Source organism: Nanorana parkeri, unplaced genomic scaffold (assembly GCF_000935625.1).
Source record: "Nanorana parkeri isolate BGI_ZX_2015 unplaced genomic scaffold, ASM93562v1 scaffold570, whole genome shotgun sequence".
Classification (NCBI taxonomy): Eukaryota; Metazoa; Chordata; class Amphibia; order Anura; family Dicroglossidae; genus Nanorana; species Nanorana parkeri.
Window position 1 is genome coordinate 647,453 of NW_017306838.1, and position 19,779 is coordinate 667,231.

Consider the following 19,779-nt stretch of genomic DNA (forward strand, 5'->3'; position numbering starts at 1 on the left):
ACTACTCCCCCTCCTGGTTCTCCATGGCAGGGAGTTGTGACTTTATATGTCTAGGGGTGTTCCAGCAACCAAAACCACATGGCTCATCCGCTTTCACCAATATGTCCTGGTACAATGTACATAAACATAGGGTTCCTGCTGTTTCTTACAGGGAAAGGTTGTGGGATGAGGGGGCCTCTTTGCATAGCTGCATGAAAGAGTCTCAAGCTTGGTCACATTTGTGATTTGTCCATTTGAATGCAGAATACGACGCCACAGTAGAATCAAAGTTTTATTTTCAAGTGAATTGTAACAGAATTATTTGCATTTTGAAAGCTGAACATCTTTTGTGATTGACTGTATGCAACCCGTGTTCATTGCCATGTGACACATGTAACCATTCAGTAGTAGTACCGGAGGAAATGAGGTCTTATTAGAATTGTGCCATATGAAGACTTAAGGAAGCCATAACAATAAAGATATTACAAATCTGTGTTCATGTCTGGTCTCCTCATCAATATTAGCAGGACATGGTTTGACTTGCTAAAATACTGTTGGCTGATAACATTGCATATATATGATTGCTTATTCCTAAGGGATACCGGCCACCTTACATCTTTTTATAGAAATTATAATAAATTAATTGCAGCAATATCTGTGCAGAACCTGGTGAACAATTGAGAGATTCTTTTGTCTATTTCCTATATTTCCACTTTTTGCAGTCAAATTTGAGAATACCTCACTATGTTTGTTATAAAATCCCATTTACACAACATAGCAAAATTATAATTAAAATGTTTTTACTTTTTTTTGATGTGGGGCAGCATTTGTAAGCTCTCAATTTCAGTACCTGCAAACTGACTGTCTCCATATAGAAAGAGTAGGGAGAGACTGAGCTTCCTCTCATTAACTTATAATGCTTGTAGGTCTTTAACCCTTTGTTAGGACAGTGTTTAAATCTAATTTGCAACTGATAATGAAATCTGCCAGCACAGGACAGAACAAACATGAGCTCCTCCAAACCCAGAAAGAAGCTGTCAGTGCTGGCCATTCCCTGCTTCTCAGCTGCATGTGAACCAGGTGGGTTGCTGGTAACATCATTGACTTGTATGGCCATTCTAGGTCAATGTCCCATCAATGCAGACACAAAGATGGGAGTGCCGACATAATAATGACTTGTACAGGGTATTTTCCAACCGTAATGAACTTAAATCACTTTGCAGAGTTCTTTTATTCCTTTGACATTACTGTTGTTCAATATTCCATGACAATAAAACTTCCAACAAGTGAATCTTTATAAAGGCACCGTACATGGACATGAAGTAAACAAATCACATTCATCTTCACAATAAAAGCAAAAAGGAAGTTCTGGCATACTGATCAATATTGGCATAACACTTGAAGACAAACCTTTTCCCCATTATTTCACCAGTTGATATGTACCAGCAATTTAAAATGCAAGCCTACCAGACAAAGCATTGAACTATTCATGTGGGGCGATACCACAGTACTTTAATAACGTATACCTAAATTTAGATGCAAGTTGTTTTTCTTGCTGTTCAGTAGATCAAAAACAAAATCAGATTTGTACTCAATGCAAAATCTTTCTCATCTTTATTGAAACTGATAAACCACCCGCCATTTTCTTCAGAGACCCTCTTGGCAAGTCATCTGCACTTCCTGGGTCTGTACACTTGCTGTGACCATTATGGGGGATCCCACTCAATTTACATTGAGAATGTAATGTGATGTGCTGGTACGAAGGAGCATCTAAAACACCCCGGAGGACAGGACCAGAAAATCTAAAGTCAGCCTATATGTCCAAAAGTGAATGCAAGACCCTTATTGAACCAAGTGCTGAGATAAAGCTACCAAGTAGCTTTTCAGTCAACATGAGCTGACTTAAAGACTTGCATTGATAGAGGAACAATGTCTGTGCAGCACTACTAGGGAGGAAGCAAAATCTATACGGGAAATCAGTAAATATGGATGTTACTATGTACAACAAACCTCTTGCCAACATTAACACATTAGTCACATTTAACCTGTTTGCAAACAACTGACTTCACATGAGAAGTAAAGATACTTTATCATATAAATTGCATTAGAAAACCCCTCATTCCTTCAGTTTCATTACATGTAGAATCATCAATTTTCACACTTCCTATAAAGTGGAACGAAAACCCTCCTATCGGACGAGGACAGTGCCATCTTAGCTTCTATGTTGCCATGGTGCTGCACATATGACCAGCTGTGACACCAGTCATTTGAGGGATTGGAAAGGAAAAAAGAAAAAAAAAAAGTCTCAACAGATTCCCCTATCCATGCTAAACATCGTGGAAGTACAAATCTGCACGTGCTAATGTGTTCTGTGCTGCTGTCAGAATACCCGAAGAATGACTGCAGTCACAGTTTGGCCAATCATTTTCCGCTCGCCTCTTCACTTTTCTATCGTCTGATAGTGAGAGGCAACTAACAGGGCCACCCACTGAGCGAATTTCCCATTTTGTGCAGTGTGTAACCAGCTTTCGTTGGGCAGAATGTAAATAGAAACCCAGCAGAAAAAAACACTGGTATGTTTGATTAAGGATGTAATAATCATTGAACAATTCTAATATCAGCTTTCTTTTTTGGAAACCATTTCATTGGTAGGTTTAGATTTGCTTAAACAGGCCGAGCTGTCCAGCAAACGTGGCTGTTACAGGGCTTAAGACAAATAGAACACTGACGGGTGCTTACAACAGTCAGATTTTTAAAATATATCATTTAATACTTTCTTCCAAAAGAAAACAGAACTGTTGCTTTTCCTGCTTAAAAAGTGTCATCTGAAGTTGGGCTTTCATTTGCTCATCTCTAATTTTAGATTTCCAACTATGTGTCCATCTAAAAGCACACTGGGGGAATTTATCAAAAATGGAGCAGAGAGAATCTGAAGCAGTTGCCCATGGCAACCAATTAGCTGCTCTCTTCAGTTTGCTCAGGTAAGATTTGAAAATGAGACAAAGAAGCCGATTGGTTGCAGTGCAAATCTACTCCAGATTCTGTCTGCTCCAGTTTTGATAAATTCCCCCTCTGTCTATAGGGTGACAATGCCACAGGCTTGTCATCCTATTAGGAAGTGGAGAAATTATGGATCTACTGGCTGGATGGGCACCTGAATATGGGTGAAACATGGTCAGAAAGGTAAACCAAGCCTTTAATGCTACAGATGGACTGGATCATGCCATTTTGCCCATCGTTCCACTTTAAAGAGACCATGTCACGAACTTAAAAAAAAATAAAAAAATATAAGCAATACAAAATCAAGTATTTGAAATGCTGACAGAATATCTCCTTTGCATAAACACAGTTTATTAAAATTCCCTTCCCTCGCCTTTATAACATTTTATGTAGCTGCCAGGGAAGGAGTGACATCACCAGCAGCAGTCTCCGCTACACAAGGGTGGCTTTTACAGGTAAATCATGTGCACAAAATATATTAAATGTAGGGATGTCCCGATACCACTTTAAGACCAAGTACAAGTATTGTCCCTCATGTACCTGCCCATACCAATTACAGATACTTTTTCTTAAACGGACATGTGACATTTTTTTCTAAAACAATACAGACTGATGAGTTTAGGGAAATCTCTACAGGGCTAAATACGGATGTCACCAGAACTGAACACATGTCCCCACAACAGAACACGTGTCCCTAAGGCAAAATAGTATTCTGCTTTGGCGACATGTGTTCTGCTACTACAGCTCCCCAAAGCAGAATTCCTCTCACCAGGCTGCGTGTCGATCTCACTGGACTACGTGGACATCTGCAGTGGCTCTGCGGGCACTCCACCTCACCGGTGATGTCAGGACCGGGCCTCCCTTACGTCCAGTCCGGCGATGCTGCCACGCCCAGTCCTCCCCGTCAGTGTGCGGCGGGAACCCCCAGCTTCTAGGCCTGGGGCGGTGGCTCCGTCCCCGGGGCTGTCCATGGCTGTGCCTGCGCCGGGAAGGAGTAGGAGGAAATAAAGAACGGGACAGGCACGGCCATAAACAGCTATCTGCAGTTCCCCAGCAGACTGATGAGGTCCCCACAAGCACAGGAACTCAGACGGCCGCTGCGGTTTGAAAATTTAAAGGGTCGGTATCGGCCTTAAGAATCGGGGCATTTTCATGAGTATAAGTACTAGTGAAAATGCCTGGTATCGGCCCCGATACTAGTATTGGTATATCCCTATTTAAATGCACATATAACCTTTCTGAACGATTGTATGTAAAATACAAGTGCAGGCGACGGGGTCTCGATGTGCAACTTTTATTGCATTAAACTCTCCATGAAGGTGGAAACCCCCTCAGTACCAACCATCCCTCTGACTCAAACTAACACGGGACTGTTACATAGTTTGTGTGTTAGCAGATTTCTGACCAGCTGAAGAAAGTGTCACTCAGTGTTTTAGGTGCTTTTCCCTTCGTGAAGAGGAACAGCAATCTTGGTATCTGACTTATTGAAGCGTCTATCTGCTCACATACAGACTGGGGTGTATAGAGTACGGCCTTCAGACGGTTCTTCATTTCTGTACAATGAAAAGGACTTCATCCAAATGTTTGCTTAGAGCTATAAACAATCTTGCTGAAGTGGATTAAGTGAACCTGTAACAAGCTCACTTTACCAGAAAGCCTTTCCCAAGAGATAAGGGAGCTCAAATACAGACTTTCTTAAGATGCCAATTGCCTGGCTGTTATGCTAATCATTGGATTCCATGCTTTCTGGGTCAGAGACTCTGGGGAAAAAAAGTACATATTAGGAATGTCAGAAGTGCTTTTGTATATCCTCATTCTGTATTAATGACAAAGTATTGAAGGAAGAGAATTGGCACGACAGCATTCTATACTTGCCATCCCCTTGCACCCTCCTCTCAAAATACCACCCAAGTAATACCTAGTAGTTCAACGTGTGGGTGAACACCCCTCCCTGCACGCAACGCAACCACCTGGCCAAAGCATCATGTGAGGGAGAGGCAGTTTGCACAGCTTAGTATAAATTGGCAGCAAATCATGGTTATGGCGGAGTGTGGGAAGTCTGTGGTATAAAGTTCCTCCTGTAAATGGGAATTGTACACTTTCATTTTAAGAGTAGTGAAGTATTTTCACCCTGGGGTAGGAAGAGGGTTACTAGCAGGATCACCAGCTTAAAAAAAAAAAACCTGAAAGGGGAAAAAGAGTTCATCTAAGCCACCAAATCTATGGACTGGCAAGCTACAATATATTAAAGCCGACCTTTCCCCCAAAAAAGAAAAAGCACAAATGCATACAGCTCTGCAAGCTGAACAGTAAACACTTCACACTCATAACATTTTATTCTCTAAACTTACAGTTAGATCTTATCAAGTTCTGCTTTTTAGGAGGCACTGGTGATGTAGCCAGTGTCTCCCAGATGCCCCCTGGGAAGGCTATGGGGCTTATTTATAAATCTTCTGCCCATTGTATACCTGGGTGAATGGCATTTTCATAGCATTACCACCACTAGATGGAGCAAGGTGCATAGGAAAGTTCTGTGCTACTCAATACCACCGAGTGGTGGTAGTGTTGTGTGAAGGGCATTCATAAAGCTATGCGATACAATCTGGAGAAAAAGTCCATTCATTTTTATTTGTCTGCACAGATGAAACCTCACCACATCTCATAAAGCACATGAGCGAGATCTGGAATGGATATCGTTGGTGGGCCAGGCCAAAGAAGGGGGAAGAAGAAGCCAGCTGCTGATGACGTGAATGTTTAAAATGGCGATGTGGAATTTATCACAAGGGGTAGACCGAGCCATGGGATCCTGTAATTATGACATTACTAAGGCAAATACCCATCAGACAATGTATGTGTTTGTGACATAAGGGAAAGGTCCACTTTTTGTTGTTGGGCTTAGATACACTTTAAGCCATTTTATTTATCGATCCCAGCAAGATATGTCATGTAGCCTAACATTACGATTTACCTATAGGTACAGCGCTAGAAGAAAGGAAAATAAATCAGGTTCTTTTCCAGCACAGAGACCCTAAAATTCTAAAATAGAACCGACTCTTCAACCAAGAAGCCACTGAAAAAATAGAAATGTTGATTCTCTTTTCATTCAACTGGAAAATATATTTACAGTAAGAAAAGCAGTATAAATATTTCTAATGTCTTTTGTAGAAAAAAAAATAGATCAGTCTGTTTTATTATAGTCACTTGTCTGTGTATCCTCTGTGTTGGAGCCAACTGGTAATCCTTCAGATATACCTGTATTGTCAGGACTCGGCAGATTTCCCTCCTGAACGTTATTACACTTCTTTTCTGCCTCAGCCTTCCCTTTATTAGCTTCCAATGACACCATCACAAACTTGAGCAGTGCGTTCTCTGCCAGGAGACGCTCAGAAGCCGCCACTAGCTCTTTCATCTGGTCAGCCATGGTTCCCACCTCCCTGGATTTTTGTTCATACAGTGACTGGAGCTGCTGCTTGTGTACCTCCAGAGCTTTGTTGTGTTGTTCCAATCTCTGCTTTTGTACTTTTAGGTCCTGCCTGTCTTTTCTAGCTTCTGCAATCAGTTCTGCCAGCTGATCCTGAGCCTTGTGTAGAACATCAATTTCTGCCCTCAGCCTTTGGATGTCTTGTTCCAAAAATGAGACCTGTTCCTCTTTGTACTGAACATAGTATTCGGGGCAGGAGGCGGGTGGATCCGCTGCGGTGGAAGGAAGAGTTGTATGTTTTAAGATAAAATGCAAAAGGTTTGAAACGGTGATCTGCTGACCTTCAGGATACAATACACTGTTTTCTTTCCTGAAAATAAAAACATCAATGATAAGTACAATAATTACACAAATAATTAACTTTATATATGCAGATTACAGGGCCTATGTCTGAGAGATACCAGTAGTGCCAACCAATGTCACGGACATGGGCAACTCTTGCTGTAGGGCATTCTGAGACAGACAGAGCTGTAAAAGATACAGATTTATCAGAGTTCAGAGTGGGGAATTTATCAGAATTTGGAGCAGTTCCCCATGGCAACCAATCAGCATCTCCCTTCAGTTTGCTCAGGTAAGATTTGAAAATGAGAGACTCTGAATGGTTGGAGTGCAAATCTGCTCCAGTTTTGATAAATTCCCCCCCAGAGTATTTTGAGAAGAAAGAGAAAGCCAAACCTTTCTTTTAGGTCACAAGAGTACATTTACTAACTCAGCATATAGCGGACTACTGCCAGCACAGAGCATAGCTGCAGTAGGGAAGGATCCCGAAAAAAAAATAAGAGAGAGGAATCCCTGCAGGGAGCGGTGACTGACAGCGGTCACATGAGAGCTCCAGTGTTAGACGCCGGCTCTAAGCATTGGGAGGAGTATATTTTATTTTCCCAATGCTACTTTAAGTACAAATCACTCTATTCCTGATACTTTTTCTTGGACTGCCTTTGCTGACCTCCTTTTAGAAATGCTGGTAGCCTGGCTAGCTCTGTTATTTATAGTTTGAGTCACTGACTGAGGCCTTCACTCTAGATATGCAGGCTTGTCTCTTTTCAGTTCTTAGTGATGAAGCCATTGGGTCAGCATGAAAGCCAGGGAGTTCACATTGTCACAAGACAGCAGTAATGACAGCCTACACATTTTTTCAGTACAGTATTATTTTAAAACACCATTGTATATTTTTGCATACAACCATTTTCAAAAATAAGTACACCCCTGGGAAATTGTTGACTTTTTCAACATATTTAAACAGGCAAACATTAGATCTTTATTCAAACAATGCCTAGAGATAAAAAGTAATATACTTAAATGAAAACTCTGCAAAAAAGTAAGTATACCCTTGGTTTATGGAGCGGTTACTGCACCCTTTAGCAAAAATGACTTCTTGTAAGCAATTTGTATAACTTCCCACAATTTGTGACTTGCAGAGTTGTTTTTACCATTGCTCTATGCAAAATTGCTTTAGTTGCAAAATGTCTGTGGGTTTTCTTCAACACTTTAAGATACTGACAAAGAAAATGCTTACATATCTGAAGTCCTCACTTCACTCTGACTGCTTGTTAAAGGCCTCCTCTGGGTCAGTGACTCAAATTACAGATGTCGGCGATGGCCGGGCTACAATCAGTCCAAGAAAACTAAGCTATCAGAAAAAATGTGACTTATAAGCAGTCGCTAATTTTGTGTATCCACTTCAAGTACCACTGACACTTGCCAGTATATTATGTCTGTCAGTATATTATGTCTGGAGATGCAGCCAGGTATCTTGAATACATCATATGATCCCAGCAAAAAGCAGTTTTGGCAGTTGTGGAAATAAATACCCGATATACCAATTCTTAAAACATAAAAACACAACATTGCTTCCAGAATATAACATATACAAAATTCTACTGCAATCGCTCTAAAACAGATTTCAATCTTGTAACGTTATCGTTTGTACCCATGAGATCACAAAGCGGTTTCCTGTAAACTAGAGACAGATGGCAAACGGTTTTTGGGCAGCAAACAAAGAAATCCAAAAGCACCAAAAGATAGTAAAAACGTCTAAGCATTTATCCAGAATGGTCACATAACTCATGTATTTAACACTTGGATTCTTATATCTCTTGCTGACTGCTTGCTAAATTGTTATAGTTGTTGGCAGCATCTTTTTTAGAATGGTCCAGAATGTCCATAGTTTAAACATTAAAAAAACAAAAAAAAAACAGGCCAAATGTTCCCTACTCCATAGCCTCCTTTTCTGCCAACAGCAATAAAGCACGAGACAGAGGTTACATGGCTAAGAAATAGGTGACAAGAGTCTGCAGCCATGCTCATAAGCAGGGCACAATAGGACAAGCCTAGTTATTCTTACTGCAAGCAAATTGTTGTAGTAGGAATGCGCAACATTAACTGTAAAAGAAATGACATTACATTGAGACTTTTTTTCCAACACAAGCAAATGTATTTTCATCTGCTTCTACTTAGTTCCTGCTAAGGTATTTTTAGCACAGAGGAAATGCCATTTTCAACACTCTTTATAACAACTATTTTACTAGTTAAGCAAAAACCCCCTTTAGCTACCAGCTTCCTCCCTATCTTATAATGTGTCACAAGATCTTTCAGACCAACTATAAGATGATAGAATCTGGGCACTTCAACGCTTAATGTTACTGAGCCTGCATTGTAAAATATACACTAGGGATTCACCGATACCATTTTTTCGATACCGAGTATGAGTACCGATACTTTTCCTCGCCAATACCAGTTACCGATACCTTTTTTTGTGTCATGTGAGACTAATGATTTTAGGACAATGGTGGAGCACCAGGGTCAGGTCCCATCTGCAAACGCTGCACCCCTGGTAGTTCTGTCACTGACTCCAAATCTCAGCAATACATTATACAACAATGTAGATGTGGTATATCTGGATTTCTCAAAGGCTTTTGATACGGTACCACACAAAACACCATTATACAGCAATGCAGAATAATACCGTCAGCTATAGAGGGCTACAAATCTCTGCAGTCTGATAACATGGTACCATGGCTGGGATAGGGAGGAATGATTTGTAGTCAGATAATGTACCATTGCTGGGATGGGAAGGAATGATTTGTAGTCAGATAATGTATCATGGCTGGGATAGGGAGGCATGATTTGTAGTCAGATAATGTACCATGGCTGGGATGGGAAGGAATTCTCTGCCTTCAGATAATGTATCATGGCTGGAATGAGGATGAATGCTCTGCAGTCAGATAATGTACCATGGATGGGATGAGGAAGAATGCTCTGCAGATCTTATAAGCGCAATGCTGTACCCGGGGGGGAGCCCCCCCAATCTCTGCTCTCCCCTGCCCTGCCATCCTTGCTCCCCCCCTGCCTTCTCTGCACCCCTCCCCCCCGTTCTGTGCAGCGCTGTGAACAGGCGAGGCCTCCGACCCACACTGGATTGTGTGGTACTGCAATGCCGTGCCTTCTAGCACAGTGCAATTGCAAAAAATTGTGCATGCAGTTTTATTCTGAAGTAAACTTTAGGTTTGTAACACTGCAAATGGTAATTACATTTTTTTTTTCTATCCGATTATTCAATTACTTGAAAAAGTAATAATCGACCAACTAATTATTTATGAAACTAATCGTTAGTTGCAGCCCTAATGCAGGCTTCCTCAGGTTTAATCGCTTTAAAAAGACTCTGCACGTACTGAGAAGCAGCTGCTGATCTGCCAGAAATGCACTCAGCCCCCAAGGCCTGCTGTGGGCTGAAAACGAGCAGCACTTTTGCTGCCCACTTGCTTTTTCTCTACAACATAGACATAAATGATTCCGTGGTCCAAGATAAGATCCAGGAGGGCTAATTAGACTCTTTGACATAACACAGGAAGTGTGCACAGGCAGATCTAAATTTCATACATGGTCAACAGGTTTTAGTTGTTTGGGGGTTGTCTTTGCACTCATCAGTTACATACAAAAAATGCAGCTTTGAAAGACCAAAAGATCCAGAAGATCACAAGATTACTTATTTAAGGTATCACTTTTTTCTGTTTGGCGTTTTTTATTTTCTAGAAGATGAAGACATCTAATGACAGATGACACTTCCAACACGGAAAGGTTATAAAAGAGTACTTACCTATTTTTGGGGAAAAGCATGATAGCAGGGACATGGTCTACCATAAACTCCCAAGGAAGATCATTCTGAGCAATATTTATCCTAAGAGACAGAAATACAGATTACTGGAACCCCGGAAAGGTTAACTACAATCAATTTAATTTGTATACATGTGAAATTGTTGGGGACACTAAACTCGAGTTAAACCTTACAAATGCATTCAGTACCCATTGCAAAGTACCCCAACTATTAACAAAAATCTATCACTCAGTTGTAGATCCTCTGAATTGGTGCTGACACTCCTTCCTTCTGGAGGGTGGCTAATTTTGTTCCCCATGGTCCTGTGTGTGTTGTAAAGTATCCACCACTCCAAGCTCGCTCCCCTGAGGGACTTACCAATCATTATTGAAGTTCTAGTGTATCATGGGAATGAGCTTGGAGTGGTGGCTACTTCACAAAACATACAGGGATCATGGGATACAACAAAGTGGCCACCCTCGAGAAGGAAGGACAGTGTCAGCATGAATTCAGAGATGATTAACCCCTTCGTGACTGACGACGTACACAACAGAAGCGATCCTGGCGACTTACCTGTCGCCAGATCACTTCTGCGTCCCGAAGAAGGGGCCGCGCCCCCGCCAGACACCCCCGACTTCCGGTCCCTGGGCTGTCAGTTCTGGGCTCCTGGAGCCCAGCTATAAGCTATTGAAGTGCGATCTGCACTTCAATAGCTTATTTCCAGTGTAAAGGTGACACTGGGGGTCTTTTGGACCCCCAGCATCACCTTAAAGAGTACCTGTCACCACCATCTGCTATCACATGGGGGGGCTTGTAAGCCCCCCCATGTGATAGCAGTCAAAGTAAAGTTAAAAAAAAAAAAAATTTACATTAAATTTAAATGAAATAAATCTAATAATAAAAAATTTTTTTAAAGTCCCCCGCAAGCATGCGCGTCGCCACGTAAACACGCGTCGGGTGCGCCTACGTATGAAAACGACGAACGCGCTACACATGTTGGGTATCGCCGTGCACGCCGGAGTGAGAGCAATAATTCTAGGGCCAGTATTTTGGGGTATCTCTAAATTGATGACCTGTGGGGGCTTTTAAAGCGTCTTCTATGGACTTTTTGGGGTACTGGGGTTTTTCGCCGTTTTACGGATGCACGCAATTTGTAACCTGGGCATGTTGGGTATCGTTTTACTCGTTGTAACCTCATCTTTTATATTTCATTAAAAAATGGGTATTTTGTTGTGCTTTGGGGCATTTAATAAAAATTTTCACTAAATATTGGGGTTTAATAAGGAGTTGCGCTAATATTGCACAACATAAAAATTTGCAACTACCACCATTTTATTCTATAGGGTCTTCGCATTCAGAAAATATATAATGTTGGGGGGTTTTAAGTAATTTTCCGGCCTAAAATGTGGAATATAACATGGGTACAAAAAAATTAAAAAAAGGCCTCAGTCATGAAGGGGTTAAAGGATCTACAACTGAGTGATACACAAATAATAATTTTTTTAATCTTAACACTTTGTTGAGGTACTTAAATGCATATACACAGTCTGTATTAATATGTACATGGGGAAGCTGGTGATGATGATGTGTCCTATTATTTTATGTGATGTGAATTTAACCAGTTGACATCCGCGGTGTTAAACCCCCTTAAATAAGCTTGCACAGACATGGACAAGCAGCTATACTGAAAGTACTGGACTTGCATACAAACTGAGCTAGCGAGAACATTCCTAGTCACCGATCAGCATACCCTCATGATTTCCAACTATGCAATACAGAAATTACATTTAGAAGCTGACTAGTTGCTAACAGGAAATATTCTAGTTCACACGTTTTTAATACACAAGCCTCAAAGTGTGTTAGAGCTGCACATGCCAAGACACTTCCCACAACCCTCAGTGTAATGCATTATATTTTACCAGTACCTAGTAAAAGAATGCATACTTCTGGTAAGAACCTTACCCAACACTACCATGATATTACAAAATAAAATAGTCAAAAAGACTGAATGAAGGAAGACGCAATTATCTTACCTAGCTATGACGAGACTATCTGTAGCCAGTAGCTGGGCCAGACGGATAAAGATATGAGTCAAACTAGCACAGAAGCCACACCAAGTTGTGTAGAACAACAGCAACACATCCTGTTGAAGACATTGAAGCACAATTAAGCTGCTATATATTATATGTACTTTAGTAAATATGAATACATTTAAACTGTTTCACATGTTCAGACATTCCTGAAACAGAAAAAGATGCACTTGCAGTCCAACAGGGCAAGGATGGCTTTCTTATTAAAGTAGTGCAAAGAATGGCGGTTTCCAAAATGTCATAACCGGGTTTCCGATCAGGAGTTTACCGTCTGATCGTTACAGGTTGCTTGATATATATTTGTGTTGAATTCCTGCTCATTTACATAGATTAACCCTAGATTAGTCATCTAGATGAGTGCTGATACTGGATGTTTCAGTAGCCCAGCCTGCACATCTATTCAGGGCACAGGCCTCATCTTTTGAATCCCCCCCTATTTGTAACAAGCCAGCTGGGTACACATGGATTCACTCCAACACCAGAAAACTCTTAGAATTGAATTCACACCAACTGGCAACTAACAAAACCCCTTTCATACTCGAGTCTAACGGTTATGCATGATGTCATTCATTCAGTCACTGGTGCCTTATAAAAATAGACAGTCTAGCTGCAGCACATGCTAGTGGAAACAGAGGTCAGTATTCTTTAAAGTGAAGATTCATCTATAAATGGATAGATTATACAGTATATATATTATACAGTTTGTGCTGGAAATAAATAATGTAACTAATTGGGCTATGGAAGATAACCTAAATCAAATCAGCTAATTCCCTCTTAGTGAATCACACTGAAAAGATTAAAGGAGAACTATGAGGTGAGTGATTTACAGTGAATCACATTTTATGTTTACTTGAAGTGAACATTTGGCGAATGTCACATTCACGGATTAATAAAGTGTGCAAGTTAAGTCCCGATATGCTTAGAGGTAAGGAATGACGACATCGGCTGAATTTTCGAAATTATGTAATGTACTTTTTTCAAATTCACGTTTCTGCTCTTAAATAAATATGACTACCAACCAGTCACTATATTCCTTGGCCCTTATCTTAAACAATAAGTCTTTCTTACAAAAAGATTTTATCTTGGCATTTTAGCGGTGTTCATCCACATTCACTGTAACCCACTAGGTCAATGATGGCGAACGTTTTTGAACCTGAGTGCCCAAACTGCAACGCAAAATCAATTTATTTATCTCAAAGTGCCAGCGCTGAAAGTAAGTATAGTATTGTATTGCAGTTTGGGCGCTGGGCTTTAAAAAACATTCAACATCACTGCCTTAGGCAAAATAGGGAAACGCACATATTCAAACATTTATACACTCAATAAAACACACATCACACACTCATTATAAAAAGAAACCACACACATTAAAAACAAACATACACACATTGCACACGTAATGAAACATACACATTAAAACACACACATCAAAAAACACACATAAAATATTTTAAAATTTACACACACAAAGTCCTCAATCTCTTTTTTTGCAGCCTCTGTTCTAAATGAATGGAAAGCACAGAGGCTTCCCATTCATTCAGAAACTATTTACTATCAAGCAGTTTCTGAATGGGGAGGAGACTCTGTACAGAGTGCTTCTCCCCATTGGGAAACTCATGAATGAACAAGAAGTGATGTAAATAACGTCCTGTTCATTCATAACTGGGGACACATAGTACTATGTGTCCCCAGTTATTTACAAACACTGGAGTGATCAGCTGATCGCTCCAGTGTTTGTCCTGCACAGAGGTCTGGTACATATCACTCATATGTACCGACCCTCTGCCGCTCAGCCACGCACAAAGGGGGGATCAGCTTCTCCTCTGAATCTCCGCTGCTTTCCTGGGCAGAGGCGGATCCGAGCAGAAGTGAGGAAGGCACTGCAGCCGCGGGGGGGAGAGGGAAGACGTTGTCACAGCAGCATGTGCGGTGAGGAGAGAGAGAGAGCTGCCGGCTGTCAGATCCAGGCCGAGCGGCTCTCTCTCCTTACCGCTCGGCGTGCTGCTGATGATAGCGGCTCCGACCCCCGCCGCTGCCTGCAGCGCCTCGTTCACTTCTCATATCCCCGCTACATACAGATGGGGGAGAGCAGCGGGGATCCAGAGAAGCCCCAGCCCCATATCAATGGTAGATCGCGATCGACCTAATGGGCACCCCCGATTTATTATATTGCTGGTTCGGCAATATATTAAATAGAATCTGGGCACCTGCCAGGTTTAAAGATGGCTGCTGCGATTTTCAGCGGCCATCTTTAAAAACTTAACATGACTTTACAGTGACCTGCACCTGGAGTGTGCGGGTCACTGAAACCGGGACCTAGTCTTGCGTGCCACCAGGGGGGCCTCTGCGTGCCCTCTGTGGCACGCATGCCATAGGTTCGCCACCGCTGCACTAGCTTATAACCTGCACTTTTCCCACAATGCCTCTCTGTTCCTTTATTGTCTCACACCAGGTCAGTAATATGACTTGCCTCCAATCTCGATCTTCTCAAAATTTTGCTAATCTGTCATTACTACTATTTCATTTGCTTACTCAGCTCTTCAATACAAAGAACTCATCTTTGTTCTTTTTCTGCTGTTTTTCCCCAACAGCAACAGGGGGCTGATGCTTAACTGGGCTCTGCGACTGTTTACCAAATCCCTTCCATTAGCAACATCTATTAAAAAGCTAGTGCCTATCACTGCTGGGAAACTGAACATTGTGTGAGGCTGCCATCAGCAAGTGACTAAATGGATTTGTACTTTAGGGCACCTGTTGGACTGCATTATAAATTCTAGAAGAATGAATGTGCGTTGACTGGCTACTGTAAAAAAACAAACAACTAGGGCTGCAACTCATGATTATTTTTATAATTTATTAGTTGGCCACTTAGTTTTTCTGATTAAAAAAATTTAAAGAAATACCATCCTTAAATTTTAATTAAATACACAAATGCAGTGTTACAAACAAAGTTTACTTCGGAATAAAACAGCATGCACGGCACCATGCATTCCAGTGCGGGCAATCACATAACTATTCTGCATTTTTATACACAAGGAGCAAAATATATTTTGATCTTCATTATTAAAGGGTCTTTGTTTTTTATTCCAGGTACTTATGGAACTTGAGGACACCATCTGAATTACATTTTTCTAAAACATCAACACAGGACATACAGTACTTTCACAAAAAGCATGTCGGCTGTCTATCATACATCACTTTCCTTATATCACAGATCAGAATGACATGTAAATACATATTCATAAAACACACAATAAGAATATGAACCTTTCTTATATCCAGAACAACATGATGAAACGTATAGGAGGTCACTTCTGTGATGAGCTGGTGTCCTAATTTCCTGGTAGGTGGGTCACTGACTAGATGCCTTTGCAATGGGCTGTAAATCTTGCTGTAATTCTGGATAAAAGCCTCTAAACATAAAACAGCATATATATGAATCACACTATGTCAAAATACTATGATGAAAGCTACAATGACAAATATGATGAAAAAAGTGTACTGGCTCTAAGTTTGAATCACAAGTATAAGAATTTTTCAGAATTTTTCAGATATACATGAACACAAACAGTGCATATGATATATTGTAAAGCCCTTTAATTTCCCTTAAATATTTGGAAAAGTACAAAGGAACACATAGCTCTGATTAACGTTTTCCAAATGTTTTTTTAACGTTTTTCTACATGTACATGTGAGCTTAAAGGTGAACACCAGACAGATAAAAAAAAGACAGGTTAGTACAGCTCTGTATTCATTAATATATCATTAATTGTTTTTGTTTAGTGCAAGGTGTCCAAGTACCTGAATTTGACTTGGCATCAGCCTCTTGTAATCACCTGTACAGCAGAGTTCTGAATAGAAGATAAAGCAGCACCAGGAGCCAGCCAGCCAGCTGTGCTGCAGTGTGCATAGGATAACAAGGGACATACTGATGGGAAGACAAAGCAAATTGACACAGATGAGCTTGTCAGTCTGCTCCATTCACTGTCCAGTCACAAGCTGAGGGAGGAACAAGGCCTGTAAGTGTTAGGCTTGGTTCACACCTAGGCGTATCGAATATGCGCGTTTGCAGCGCGTTTCTACGGCGATTCCCGGTACAAAAACGCGCGTTTCCGAGGGCTACCTGGCTGTATCCCAATGGATACGCACGCAAATACGCCCCAAAGAAGCTCCTGTACTTCTTTGGACGCAGGGCGTTTTGCAGCGCGTTCCTACGCGCTGTACAACGCCCAGGTGGGAACCATGCCAATAGGCAATCATTGGTTTTCACATGTTGAGCACTTTACAGAGCGTAGGAACGCGCTGTAAAACGCCCAGGTGTGAACCAGGCCTTAAGGAAAACCAGGTCTCCTGCCCTGCCAGACAGGACTGTGCAGAGCTGTGTGAATCTAGGAATTGGATGGACAATAATATAAACACACTGGCAGGAAAAACAGCTTCTAAATGTGCATTTCATCTGTGTATTTTGTAGCACGTGTATAGAGCTGCAGCTAACGATTATTTTCAAAATCGATTAGTTAGCCGATTATATGTAGCATCCATCTTTCTAGGTGGCATATAAGCGTAGCTAGCATGGTTGACAGCACGCTTCCTCCCTCCACCGCTGTTAAATTATGCAGCTAACAGGGAGACAAATAACACATGAGCCTTAATTGACCTCCTGCTGGTCTCCAGCACCATGTGCTTGCCCGACACAAGTGACATAATTATGAATGCAGGGAGAGGGGGCATGTTAGCTTAACCCTTACCAACACAGACGCATTCACTTACCAAGGGGGTAATGGCAGCTGAGCTCTGCCTGGGCTCAGCAATAGTAACAAGCAGGAATCGGGCTTTTATCAGGAAGACCTTTTTTTTTTTTTTTTTTAAACAGGAATGTTTTTATTAAGTTTTCCAGAGTTAAAAAACAGAATAACTAAAGTAGACAACAGAACAACCAAAAATTATGTCACAAGAACAGATCTAGGTCATCTTGGGAAGCACAAAGAAGGTAAAGAAGGTGGGGAGAGGAGAAAGGCAATGAAAGGGAGAGGAAACATAAAAAGAAAGGAAGGGTAGGAGGAGAATGAAGGGGAGGGAGAGGAGGGGAATGAAGGAAACACAAAAATAAGGAAAGGAACGAGCCCAGGAATAGAGGTAAAGGCAATTGGGCAGATTAGGGTCAGAAAGTGCAACACAGTAGACTGAAGGTACCATCCCATCAGAGCCACCAAGCCTTCCAGTGGCCTAGGGACTTGCGAGCTGTCAGGAGTCACAGGCCAAGGGGTAACTCCACCGCTCAGGCCCTCCAAAATGAGTCCCCTAGCCCCCTTCCAGTCTGCCCAGACACAATCAAATTTACGCTGGCAGTTGCAACTCATGTAAGTTAGTTTAAAGAGTGGTGAAATTGAATCCACGATTAGCAGCTATTGATCTACTATGGGGGGGAGCATCCAGCTTCCATCTAATAAGAATCTCTCGACAGGCATAAAAGGTCACATAAAAAATAAAGAAGTCTAGTAGCGCCAGAGATTTGTATATTATCCACACAACCCAAGAGAAATACTAAGGGGTCAGCCCTGTGTTGTAAACCCATCACAGCATTAACTGTGGAGATCACAGAATCCCAGTATGACTGAAGCAACCGACAGGACCATACCATATGCAAAAAAGTGCCAACTTCCATTTTACATCTAGAACAATGAGCATTCACAGAACGATGGATAATTGCTAGTCTTAAAGGAGTATTAGAATACCCTGTGCAAAAATTTCAGCTGAAGGAATCTCTCCCTAGGAGAGATAACCATTGTCATATACATCTGCTCATCGGCCTTCTAATCTTCCTCCGACAGTGAGGGAATATCAGCCTTCCATTTCCCAAACAAGCGAGGCAATGTGGGGCAGCCGAAAGTAGAGCGATAAGAGAGGTTTATGAAACCTATCCCTTATCAAGAAGCGATCAATACAGTCAGATTCAACAGTCACTGGGTGTGATATCTGAGACCTAAAAGCATGTTGCAAATATCTAAAAAAACATGAAAGGGGGTAGGCCATATTGAAACCAGAGTCCATCAAATCCCAGCAGCACCCCCCTGGGCGTAATATGTTTTACAATTTTTATACAATAGGGGACCAGGGATAGAACGAAAATGCCATGAACACAGTTTACCCCATAAGGGAGCATAAGGGGAAATACGATTAGGCTTAACCAGCCTCCCTCGAGCCTTAAACCACACCACCAACGTGATACGCATTAGCTTGATGACAGCAATGTTGGAGTCTGGACCCCAAAACACCAAATTACTGAGTTCCGCATAGGTGTCCAAAAGGGCCGCCTCAAGGGTCACCGCCGAGTAATCCAGATCTTGAGAAAACCATCACCGTACCGTTACTAATACCCAGCCCAGTAATAAGTTCTATAGCAGGGTAGGCCCAACGCCGCAAGACCATTTTTAATGGTCACTTGCTTCTGTGATGGCCTACAATCACAATACAAAAAAAGTATACTAAACATGAAATTGTAGTCTATTACAGAGTGAGCTAGGAGCAGTGGCTACTTTACAACACACACAGGGATCATAGGAAACAGAAGTAGCCACCCTCCAGAAGGAAGGACAGTGTCAGAACCAATTCAAAAATGATTTGAGGATTTACACCTGAATGATACATAAATAGGCTAAATTTTTGTTACTAGTTAAGGTACTTTTTTTTTTTGTAAATACATTTTTATTAATTTTCAGGTATGCATAAATTCTTACAAACATCTCCCACCGGAAGGGCTCTGTGACTGTTAACCAAATCCCTTCCATTTTCAACAACTACTAAAAAGCTAATGCATGGCACTGCTTGAAACTGAATATTGTCTAAGGCTGCCATCAGCGAGCATTCTGATCAAAGGATGCCGGTCTTCTAGACTTCTGGCCGCGTGTGAAGGGAGTTCACAAATCTTGCATGCTACTGCGCATGTGCGGGTCCAGAAATGTTACAGACGCATTGTTATAGCACAATCCCGCGGGTCTAAACATTTTACTGCCACATTCCTTGGCATATGTTAATAAATACAAAAAAATAAATGAGTAATAAAATCTAAATAATATATAATAATAAAAAGCTATAACATATATATAATATAAATATTATTTACATAAACATATAGA

At 41.3% G+C, this 19,779-nt stretch overlaps 1 protein-coding gene across 1 annotated transcript in view; it reads right to left on the bottom strand.

Annotated features, from left to right (window-relative positions):
• Positions 1-5,974: 5,974 nt before the first annotated feature.
• TXNDC11 (thioredoxin domain containing 11) overlaps positions 5,975-19,779 on the bottom strand; it is a 66,461-nt gene continuing 52,656 nt past the window's right edge. Inside the window, exons 8-11 of the mRNA XM_018562290.1 lie at positions 15,911-16,056; positions 12,587-12,696; positions 10,557-10,637; positions 5,975-6,770 (exon numbers count right to left, since the gene is read on the bottom strand). Coding sequence (XP_018417792.1) covers positions 6,158-6,770; positions 10,557-10,637; positions 12,587-12,696; positions 15,911-16,056 — 950 coding nt within the window. The 3' untranslated portion in view covers positions 5,975-6,157. The remainder of the gene's footprint in view (positions 6,771-10,556; positions 10,638-12,586; positions 12,697-15,910; positions 16,057-19,779) is intronic.